This window comes from Nematolebias whitei, chromosome 22 (assembly GCF_014905685.2).
Source record: "Nematolebias whitei isolate Nwh7 chromosome 22, NemWhi1, whole genome shotgun sequence".
Taxonomy (NCBI): Eukaryota; Metazoa; Chordata; class Actinopteri; order Cyprinodontiformes; family Rivulidae; genus Nematolebias; species Nematolebias whitei.
The window spans coordinates 10,929,927-10,941,260 of NC_056519.1; the positions used below are offsets into that span (position 1 = coordinate 10,929,927).

The following is an 11,334-nucleotide window of genomic DNA, read 5'->3' on the forward strand; positions in this document are numbered from 1 at the left end:
CCGCCTCACACCGAGTTCAGAGGAGACAGATGACATTCGAGTCCTGTGAAGTGCATCTGACTTGGTGGAATAACGGTTATGAAAGAGACATAACTGCCCCTCAGGTGTCACAGGAAGGTCTTTCTGAGTAATACAAGCCGTCGTATTATGTAATGAACTGTATGTGAAGTCTGCTTTAAAAAAAAATGTGACTGAAAGTTTGAAAAGTTTTTTTTTTTTTGACATAAAGTCAGTTTTGCGTTTTGTGTTCGCTTGCGTTATTACATTATTCTGACCTAGTCATCGGTGTAAACGCTGCTGTCACCCTCCGTTCATCAGTTTGATTTCGCTGCTGGTTTTGTTACAGTAACCTTTTGTGTTTTTCTTGTTTCGCTAAAAAAATTCAAAGCTCTTTCCCTCCCCATTTAGGCTGGTGTAAAGGGCAAGCTAGGACGCCTACTTGGTGTATTTGAAGTGAGTTTTTCACATGTCCATAACTGTTCTACTAAAAAAAAGAGGTTTTAAATGAGCAAAAACAAATAATTTGCACCTTTCTTTGAATTAAATAACATTATCATCTGTCTCTAAAATGTATTTTTTAAATTATGTCATAACTCTTTGTAGTTTTTGTCTTTAAAATCCTCCGTTTTTGATTCTTAAAGCAAAACCAGGATCGGAAGAACCGTACGTACGTGTATGTGCTGACTGTCACGGAGACATTCGAGGCCTGGGAGGATTCAGTCAACATAGGTACAGCTCATGAATATTTGCAGCCACATGTGTCTAAACTTACTCTGCTGAGCAAGATATACTGGTTTTATTTATTTAATTTATGCGGGGGGCCCATGTGCTGCTTGGAAACTATACCAGCATGCAGCGTCAACAGCTGACCGTAAATCTGGGGCACTGATCCCTGCTGTCGTATATTGCAACTGTCAGTGTGGACGCCAAGTGATGAAGTCGTTATTCTGTTAAGATGTGCTGAGTGGAAATCACTTTTTATTTACAGCCCCAACTTGGACAAAGCTGTCAAATAAAAGCAGAATAAAATTATGAATCCATATTTTATTCACAGTGGAACATGGTAAACATGTCAGAATAAGGTGATTTTAAATTTTTACGGCAGCAACAAATCTCAAAATGCTGCAAGTGGCACAAAAAAGAAACAGCCAGAGGAGGATTTTGTAACTCATTTGGTAAAAGTTGTAAATAAAGCCCTCTGTGTGTCCTCTGTCGCCCCCTGCAGGCCGTAAGCGGGAGTGGTTCACCGTGGACGAAGCCATCAAAGTTCTGCAGAGCCACAAACCCGTTCACGCCGAGTATTTGAGGAGGCTCCAGCTCAGCTGCTCCCCCACCAACGGGAACTCCATCCTCCCGAGCCCGCCTCCAAACGACAACTACCCCCATTACAGCACCTCTGCGCCGTCGACGGGCAGCGTGCTGACCTCCTCCTGCAGATAGGACTGCACCTCGTCCTCCCATTTTTTCTTCTTCTCTCGAACAGTGCACCGAGAGTCTGTACAGCCTCCTGCATGAATCTAACGACTTCTCCGAGCCGTGGCTCGCTTGTATTTAAAATTTTCCTATCATAACTGCAAGACTTGACCAAAGCCAGCGCTAGAATGGGGATAAAGACTGAGCAGAAAAGGCTCACATCTGGATGTGGCTAATTCATGGAACACCGGGATGCTGAGTGTGAGAGGACAAAGCTGCAGCCTCTGCTGGTGTGAACGACCTACAGCGAAGGAATGCCTTACAGAAACTTTGTGTGAATGTTATATTTGGGTTGTTTTTGGTCACTTTAACATCGTTGCGTGGCCTCCCAGAGAGCACATCAGTGCGTTGAATGTCTCCAGATGTTGTGATGGTAACCGTCAAAACATTACACGTGGTTATTTATTTGACAGAAAACTGAAAATCGATTTAGTTCTTGTTTAACATTCGACAAAGAAGTTCATTCGCTGCTTTTTAACATGCTAAGGCGACATCAAGAATAATGTACGAAGTTGGCAAAACGTTTGCCCCAAAATACAAGTTTTAAACTTTCTACCTCAGTAAACTGGATACGATTGTCCTGTTTTGTGACTTCCTCTGACGCAGCTCTGCTGTTTGCAACTTGAGCGCTGCAGCGCTACGTGTCCACACACTTTTCTTTTTATCTCGTCGGAGGTATCAGATCACAATGAGTGCAGCCGTGCTTCTGATAGTCTACGGAGCTCTGAGCTTCGAATCGTCTAAAAAAACGAAAGGTAAAAAAGTAAAATCATGATTGTTTCCTTTAAACTGCTGTGATTTGTATCAGACCTCAGCGCTTCAAAGTAACTAAAGCTAATTGATATATATTGATTATTTTGTTTATGATGTATTGAATATTTGAAGAATAAGAGTTGCAAAGGTTCAGAGAATAATATGTAAATTTTTCCAGCCAACTCTTGTAAATTAATAGACGAAAATTGTACAAACAATAATAATAATGCAAAAAAACCTGCTATATTTCTCATTTAAAATTGCTTTCTCGTGCTAAAACGCTCCCTTTTGCTTCGACAACTTGAATGACAAACGGTAAGCCACGCTGCGGTTTGTAAATAACTTTTATTAAGAGGCTTTGTTAAAAAAACAAAACATTTTTAACCTGAACGCACCTGTTTATTTCCTCTTGATATTTTCTATATTTCTTAAAAGATGCACACGCAGCTGACAACAAACGTGTACAGCGTTAGACGTTTGGATCGCGTTTGATGATGTGCCACAAGTTTGGGATGTTTTGTGGATGAAAAGTATCTTAAAGTAAAAACAAGAATGTTCGTAGAACAACTTGAGCTGCGTCTCAGAATAACCTGTAATCAGATTACCGTACATTATGCCGTATAAGTCGCATCAGTCCAAAAATGTATAATAAAGTGGAAAAACATAAATAAGTCGCATCTTTTATGCGTCACCGCTGGCTGCCTGGAAACGTGGGCCGGTGTTGTGCCAAAAATCGATTGGCTGCCAAATGGCGGGAGCGTGCACGGGAGGATTAAACAATTGTTTGTTTGCTCGACATTATAGCAGAGGTCTGTCTCAGTTAAATGTACTTTAACGGTCAAATCAGCTGCATTTCGGCTGGGCAATGAGGCGAAATGCAGCTGATTTGACGTTTGCTCCTGGGTTCCTGAGCAAGATGAAAGTGCTTTGTATGGCAAGCCAAGTGTCTCACTAATACCCACTTTTACCTATTAATGAGACACTTGCAGATTTATGCAAAAAGGTGTGACTTGTACGGCAAAAAATACGGTATTTAAAATGCACAGAATTAGAAAATAACTGGAATATTAAATGAGAAATTGACTTATTTTTAAGAAATGGCTTAAAATGTTGAGTGAAACCATAAAGATAAATAAGGAAATTGTTTAATTGTAATATTTTTGGGGAGAAAAGGTTTTAAATAAAATCCTAAAGATTAAATCAGTTATTTTGTAAGATTTTAAGCTGTTGGAGTTGGTCTTAAACCATGGCAGCCTAAATAATTTTAAAGATAACCACCTTTTTTTTTAATTTTACAATTCATGTTTACTGCTCTGTTACAAAATATAAACTCCGACACATCAGTTCATCCGCCATAAAGTTTTAGCCTCGGCTCTGTGGTTTTTTTTTTTTTACAAGTTTATAACTTCAAAACAAAATGTGCCAAATTACAAACTTTGTGTTCAAGTGGGGGATAAAACTAGAAGGGAATTATCTGAAACATATCTCAACTTGAAGTTGGAATATAATATAATTTAATTTTAAAATGAACATCAACTTCCACCTTTCAGCTCTTCGTGTTTTTACTCGAGAGTGTTGGACAACTGCTGCTTGAATAACTTCATCCACTTGAAGTCTCGTTGAATGTTTGTGTCCACGTTGATTTTCAGCCGATGTTATTCTAAAACTGTTTTTATTCAATGCAAATGTCAAAGTTTGATATGATTTGAGGCAAAAATACATTTTGTGTGGAAGTGATGCGAACCGGAAAGATTGTTTCTGTGGAGATTGCATTAAAGAGGAAACATCTTACTGTAACATTTGTTGAGTGTTCATTTAAAGGCGACTCGCTTCCTGGCAGCTGTTTCAGTTTGTTTAGGACGTTCCCAAACTTTTTCTAATTTCTATTAAAATAATCACCGTGCAAATTCCTACAGCTCCAAGGTTTGTTTGGAATGTTTTTGCTTTTTTGTCCTCGGAACAAAACAAATTGATTTGACAAGCTGTTTGATTCTTTTAGCTGTTTTGCTTGTAGCTACTAGCTAGGCTTTTCATATTTTAGCTAGCATTTTGTCTCTTAACTTTTAACTACACCTTTACATCTTTAGCTAGTTTTTGCAGCTGTTAACTAGTGCCTAGCTACTTTTAGATTTATCTAGTCTTGATATTTGATTTGGCCTTTTATTAAGTTTAATCTTTTTCCTACACTTAGCTTACCTACTTTTAGCTTTGCGCTAGTGTTTTGATACTTTTAGCTGGCTTTTAGCTTCATATTCTAGCTAGCATTTTGCTACTTTTAAGTAGCATTTTGTCTCAGCTTTTGACTAACCTTTTGAATCTTTAGCTACATATTGCAGCTGTTAGCTAGTGTCTGGCTACTTTTAGCTAATCCACTATAGGCTTTAGGTTAGCCTTTTAATATTTTAGCTAGTGTTTTGATGCTTTTAGCTGGTTTACTTTTACCTTCTGGCTAGTCTTCATATTTTAGCTAGCCTTTTGCTACTTTTAAGTAGCAATTTATCTTAGCTTTTGACTAACTTTGAATTTTTAGCTAGATTTTACTGCTGTTAGCTAGTGTTTGGCTACTTTTAGCTAATCCACTATACACTTTAGGTTAGCCTTTTAATATTTTAGCTAGTGTTTTGCTACTTTTAGCATACCCAGTCTTACATTTTTTTGCTCACCATTTTAGATTTAGCCTTTAGCTATTTTTTTTAGCTCCCCTGCTTTTAACTTGTAGCTAGCCTTCTTATATTTACCTAGCATTTGCTACCTTTAGCTAGCCCACTTTTAGCTTTATTCTAGGCTTTTGATATTTTAGCTGGCCTTTTTTATGTTAGTTTATTTTCTACTCTAGCTTACCTACTTTCAGCTTTGAGCTAGTGTTTTGATACTTTTAGCTGTTTTTTTTATGTTAGTTTTACTTTAGCCTTTTAACTTTCATTGTGTTCCTCTAGCATTTAGCTGGCGTTGTGCTTTAGACATAAAATTATAATTATTGGAGCGACACCTGACTCCTCAGGTGTTTCTTTAGCTCCGCCCCCATCACCTCAGGTGGCCCCGCCTGAGTGGGACAACAAAGCGAGCGGAGCTGAGCTCAGGAGCGGCAATTATCCACCGGGTTTTGTAGTAGTTCACGATGGAGGAGAGGTTCTTTAAGTCGCCTCTGCCTGCGCTGGACTTGGTGCTGAACGACTCCAGTCTGGCTCTGCCGACCGAGCCCAGTCCGAGGTCCTCGACCAGAACCGAGTCTGAAGACCGGAGCCTCCGTGTTCAGCGGCAGGTCCGGCTCACCCTGGAGCGGAAGACAAAGAGGAATCTCTCTAATGGTAACTTTCACTTGTAATAATAGTCCTCCGACAAAATATATTTACCATTGACCCTTTAACAGTTACTAATGCGCATGCGTAAAGTCACAACGTCTGTGCAGACAACCTCGTGTTCTATATGGAGATAAACACAGAGCTTTCTCCCACTGACATTTATTAGAAGATGTTTCAGCTCAGACTACCAGACTCAGCCCTGCTGTATCTGTGCTTCACTGCAGAGCCACAACAGGGCTGTTCAAAGTGAATGCTGGTGATTTTTGTGAATGGAATGCTCTCTGCACAACAAGTCCCTTGTCCAACAGGTTCCTGCAGTTTCACACATCTGCCCAAAGGCGGTGAAAAGCTACAGCTCAATTTGGGACCTCAAACACTGGGGGGTCATTATTTGTAAGACAAATGATTTAATGAGAGTGTGGTCAAGGTGTATTACTGTGTTGTAGAAAATAAATATGAAAGATTGCACTCTTATTTTTCATTCAACCTTGATTTAGACAGGTAAATCCCATTGAGCCTCGAGGACGCATTTACAAGAGACCTGATTTCAACAAAGAATGACGACAACAATAGACAATCATAAAAGAGCCGTACAGATAAAAAAAAAAAAAAAAAAAATAAGATGGCAAAATAAAGCAAAAACAGCAAGATTATAAGGCAAATGTAGAAAACTAAAAACAGGAACATGTCTGCATTGGTCCCTGCCAGGAGTCCAACAGATTCTTAAAGCCACTTAGAGGTCAAGGTCGAGAGCTTCAGGTCTTTTTGTAAGATATTCCAGGAAACAGGAGCGGAGTAGGAGAAGGCCCTTTTGCCAAGTTCAGTCCTCACTGAGGGGACACTGCAGGTAATAAAGTCCTGAGAGCGCACGCTGTAGCTGCACTCATGTAGTGACATGTAGGAGGAGATGTATGAAGGCAGCAGACCAAGAAGTGATTTAAAGATGAAAATGTACCAGTGAGAGAGTCTGCGTGAAGTTAATGATGTCCAGTTAACCAGTGAATACAGGGTGCAGTGGTGGGTATGATAATCACAGCCAGTTATGAATCTTAGTGCACCATGATAGACGGCATCCAACATCTGCAGGGTTCTTGTAGGAGCGTTCATGTAAATAATGTCACCGTAATCAATGGAGGGAAGGAAAGTCACAGATGCAAGGCGTTTTCTAGCATTCAGAGTTAGACGGGATCTGTTTCTGAAAAAGAGACCCAGTTTAACTTTCAGCTTCTTTTACTAAGTTTTCCACATGGAGCTTAAAAGAGAGATGCGAGTCGACCAATATACCCAAATATTTATAGGAATCAACAAACTCTATAGGGACACCATTTGGAGACAAAATCGGAGTGAAAACTGCTTGGACCGACTTCCTGTTTGAAAAAAGCATCCCTTTGGTTTTATCGGCATTTAAGAAAAGTTTGAGGTGGAACAAATCTGACTGGAGGATGTCAAATGCGGATTACAAAAGCTGGAAAGCCTTAGCAACTGTTTTAGCTCTACAATAAACAACTGTGTCATCAGCGTAGAAATGTAAGGGTGCATTCACACCAGCCCTGTGTAGTCCGCTTTAATCGAACTCTAGCTCGTTTTCCTAGAAAGTCCGGTTCGTTTGGGGAGGTGTGAACGCGCCATCGAACTCTGTCACGGAACAAAAAGGCGAACTCTGGCCCGGGCTAAAACCTAGGTCTCGGTCCGGTAGAAGAGAACTCCAGCGCGGTTCAAGTACAATGTGAATTCAATCAGACCGGGCCCCGCTCCGCAAGCAAGAAGTGGAGTGCAGCGCAGGGCAAACAAACACGCATTTCTCTTACCACATATGGAGCCGTCAGCCGCCTTGTGTGAAAAACAATATTCTCCATGGTCTTCTGCCTCATCTTCTGCTCATGCTGAGTCCATTTTTGAAAAATGACAAAATATAACTCCTAAAACTGCCACTCCGTTTTTGTTTTATTTCCAGAAGAAGAAGAAGAAGTGTCTTCTTCAGAGGTTTTTGTGTAATTTCTTTCTGTAGTTCTTGGTGCAGCCCCACCACAGGCGAGTGGCGGAACAGGTTGGTTCAACAGGTTGACTCTACTGCACAGTGCAGTGTGAATGCAAACGCACCAGCTCAAATGTAAACAGAATGTTATGAATATTGGTCCCGAACCGAACCGAGTCTACCGGACTATCAGGTGTGAAAACACAAGGATGCATCAAGGATGCTCTGACCTACATTACCTATGTAGCTTGTAAAGAGGGTGGGTCCTAAGACTGAGCCTTGTGGTACGCCATTGTGTACATCATTATTATTAATACTGCATATATTGATTTTTATCTAGAAAAAAACCAACAACACAATCATCATCTTTTGTGCAAATACAGGATTAGGCACAGTTTTTATTAGAAAATGGCCCCAGGTGTTGTAGTGGAAAAGCTACGGTAATAATTGATTGCATGTTTCATCTCTGCAAAACAAATATGTGTGTACTTGTTTTTGATTGGCAAAACTGTAACAATAAGCTAATATTTGCAAAGCAGAAGCTTATAGTTTGCACAAAGTTTCACACAAATGTTACCTAATTTTTGGACTATAAGTTGCATTAAGCAAAACAAAACAGTCAGATAAGTCAAACTTTATTCAACTCATTCACAATAACGCTCAACATTGTTTAGTTGTACCATATAAAATCGGTTCGAGGTCAGTAAGCACAACCAGAATCAATACATAAGAGGAACTGTTGAATTTTGAGAAAAATTAAAGGATTTTAAGTGCTCCTTATAGTCTGAAAAATATGGGAGTTTTATTAGTCCTCTTGCAGAAAACCTATATCTTTTTACCACAAAATATTAATCAGGAAATGGTTTATTATCAGTGTGATTTGTGTTGTCTCACCACTTTACTTTTTCTATCATGTCTTGTTAGTCGGTCTTGTACCAAAAAAACTAATCAAATCTTCCTAGCAGGTTATAAAGACACAGCACTGCGAGTTAGTCCTGGTCTGTCTCGGTTGAGGTGGTCATGTGGGGTCATGAGCATGTGACTTGTTTCAGGTGGAGCCAGCCTGCAGAAACACACAGCAAGAAGTTTAGATGGTGATGAAGGATTTTCTTCTAACACTAAGGTAAAAGCCCTGTTTTTGGCAAAGTTTATGTTTTTGCCGTCCTTTTTAATGCTTGAAAACGATCCGAGATAAGTTTGTGGTGTTCTGTTGCTGCTTTGTCGATGATCACAGCTTTCAGTTTGTGTTGGATTCATGTTGAACTGCAGGTCATTCAGGCAGCTTGAATGTCCAACATTCCTAGTATATATATATATATATATATATATATATATATATACATTATTCTGCATAGAATTTGTCAGTTTGGTCTGATACCAAATGAAGATGCCAAAAAGGGGCTGAAAATGATGTTGGATTATGTTAAATGTCAAATTTATTTGTGATATTTAGTCTCTAACACAAATCTAAACTCAACCTATTCACAAGCAACAAGTGAAAAGTGCGTAAGTAGTAGTGCGCTAATAGATATACCGGTACTTGACAGTTTCTTAAATTAAAAATTAACTTAAAACAGAAGCTTTTTATATCGAGGAGTTATTTCAATGGAATGTCCGATATTTAACTTTATCGCAAATATCATCTGATACGGATACCGTGCTGTTAATATTGTGCATCCCTATTATTAATCTTGTACTCTATTTTGTGTACATTTTGTCAGATTCAGGTTTCATCGACAACTTTGCAGAGGTTTTTACATTTGAATTTAGGCTTTTCTAAAAACAAAGTAAATATACTTGTTGCGTAAAAATAAGTACCGTTATATTTTTGTTTGGTTAATTTTTTTTCTTTGATGTAACAGTGCTTGTTGGCAATAAATCCTATAGATGGAAGTGGCAGACTGTTGTGGCTGTATATGGTTCTTCCACATCGTAAATGGCTGTGTATGGTTCTTCCACATGCTACTGTATCCCTTATTTTTTAAATAACTCAATTATTAAATTGCTAAAACGCCTTGTTTCTTAAGACTTCCATAAACAATAAATATCAAAGCGTCAGCAGCAAATGAGCTGTTTGGCATACGCAGAGAAGATTTGACACGTTTTTTTAATGAGTGCATATCACAGATTTATCTGCTGCTCAATCCACAAATGCATTTTCTTAACAAATGTGGCACCATTTAAAGTGAAATAAACACTCCGTTTTAGATTTATTGCCAAGAAACATTGTTACAACAAAGAAATAATCAACCAAACATAAACTAACTTACTTTTTGTGCTTTTGTTTAGGAAAAAAAAAGTCAAAAACAATGTATAAAATGTTAACCCAGGGCAAAAAACGACTAACATTAACATAACGTGTAAAATAAAATTGATTAAAAAAAATTGCTTGTAAATGCAGAGTATCTTTTTTTCCCCCATAGGTAAATGGACCGAGCTTCATCAGCCGCACTTTATCAATCAACCATGTGAAGAGACCATCCAGGAAGGTAGCGATGTCTCCAGAACCCAACCCAGATTTAGCTCGCCGTCACTTCAACAGTACGTATCGCCGTGGGGTGTACACAGTCCCTGGACCTGGTCATTCACATGCACTGGCGACTTTGATGAACTCCACGGGAGACTCCGATTTATTTCATCGCTATGCTCTCTTAGAGACCCCTCATGGCAGCTGGCTGCCTTCATCCATGTCCACACCTGGGACTTTCAGCCCCTCGTCTCTGAGACAGACGGCTAGATCGCGGTCTGCAGGGTTTCAGCAACACGCTCAGAATGACTTTCTGACGAGTCGCAGACAAAACGCTGTTACGCTCAGTGATCAGATGTTTGGATCTGCCCAGCCTGATGAGGACTTGATCTGCCCAGCTCAGGTCAGCGGGGACCAGAGGTCCATGAGACTGGACTCGTTCTCACCGTCTGGTGGCAGAGCAGAGATGGACACGGGGAGACCCGTGGCGAAACAACTCGGCGCACAACAGAAACAGAATCTCACACCGTAAGATTGAATTTTTTCAGAATATTCCTGCATCGTCTGATTTGTGTCGTGAAAAACGTGAATAGTTTGTGATCCGTCACGCAGGGAATCGAAGAATAAACCTCCAGCGATGACGCTGGAGCGGGCTGTGAGCCTTTTGACCACAAACGATGAGGAAACTCTGATCGATGCCGTCAACAGTATACAAAGTCTGTGTTTCCAGGGAGAAGACGCTAAAAAGACGGTAAATAAAAAAAAAAAAAAAGATTGTCTGTTTTAAATCTGTAAAACAGAACTCAAAATTTGTTTTTGTGTGTACGTTCACACTTAGTTTCTTTTTATTTATTTATTTATTTATTGCATTTAAAGAATTCTTTATACCATGTGCAGTTTTTCATATATCAAAACGTTCAGCTCATTTCGGAGGCATTTGGTATATTTTTTTATTTTATACTTTTAAAAATAATGAAGTACCGGTATATTAACAAATCTTTTTCTTCACAGAAAGACACTGAAATGTCTCCACTTCCTTTAAAAGCATTGATCTCTTTGAAATATTTTTTCAACATTAATTATATATTTTTGTATTCTTATGCTGCTTTTAGTTTTTAGCCAGCCTTTTGATACTTTTAACTTTAGCTACTTTGCTAATTTTAGCGTTTGCCTTTTGTTTACCCTTCTGCCTCTTTTAACTGTAGCTATCCTTTTGCTATTTTTAGCTTCTAGCTCACCTTTTGATACTTTTAACTTTAGCTACACCTTTGCTCATTTTAGCTTTCAACTTTTGTTTACCATTCTGGCACTTTTAATTGTAGCTATCCTTTTGCTATTTTTAGCTTCTAGCTAGCCTTTTGATA

At 39.1% G+C, this 11,334-nt stretch overlaps 2 protein-coding genes across 2 annotated transcripts in view; both read left to right on the forward strand.

Moving 5' to 3' along the window:
• Window positions 1–2,026, forward strand: part of nudt4b (nudix (nucleoside diphosphate linked moiety X)-type motif 4b) — a 7,277-nt gene extending 5,251 nt beyond the window's left edge. Inside the window, exons 3-5 of the mRNA XM_037695975.1 lie at window positions 409–453; window positions 642–729; window positions 1,226–2,026. Coding sequence (XP_037551903.1) covers window positions 409–453; window positions 642–729; window positions 1,226–1,440 — 348 coding nt within the window. The 3' untranslated portion in view covers window positions 1,441–2,026. The remainder of the gene's footprint in view (window positions 1–408; window positions 454–641; window positions 730–1,225) is intronic.
• Window positions 2,027–5,344: 3,318 nt separating this feature from the next.
• The window catches only part of pkp2 (plakophilin 2), a 17,531-nt gene continuing 11,541 nt past the window's right edge, over window positions 5,345–11,334 (forward strand). The window contains exons 1-4 of the mRNA XM_037695709.1: window positions 5,345–5,534; window positions 8,556–8,626; window positions 9,927–10,488; window positions 10,570–10,721. Of these exons, the coding sequence (XP_037551637.1) occupies window positions 5,345–5,534; window positions 8,556–8,626; window positions 9,927–10,488; window positions 10,570–10,721 (975 nt within the window). The remainder of the gene's footprint in view (window positions 5,535–8,555; window positions 8,627–9,926; window positions 10,489–10,569; window positions 10,722–11,334) is intronic.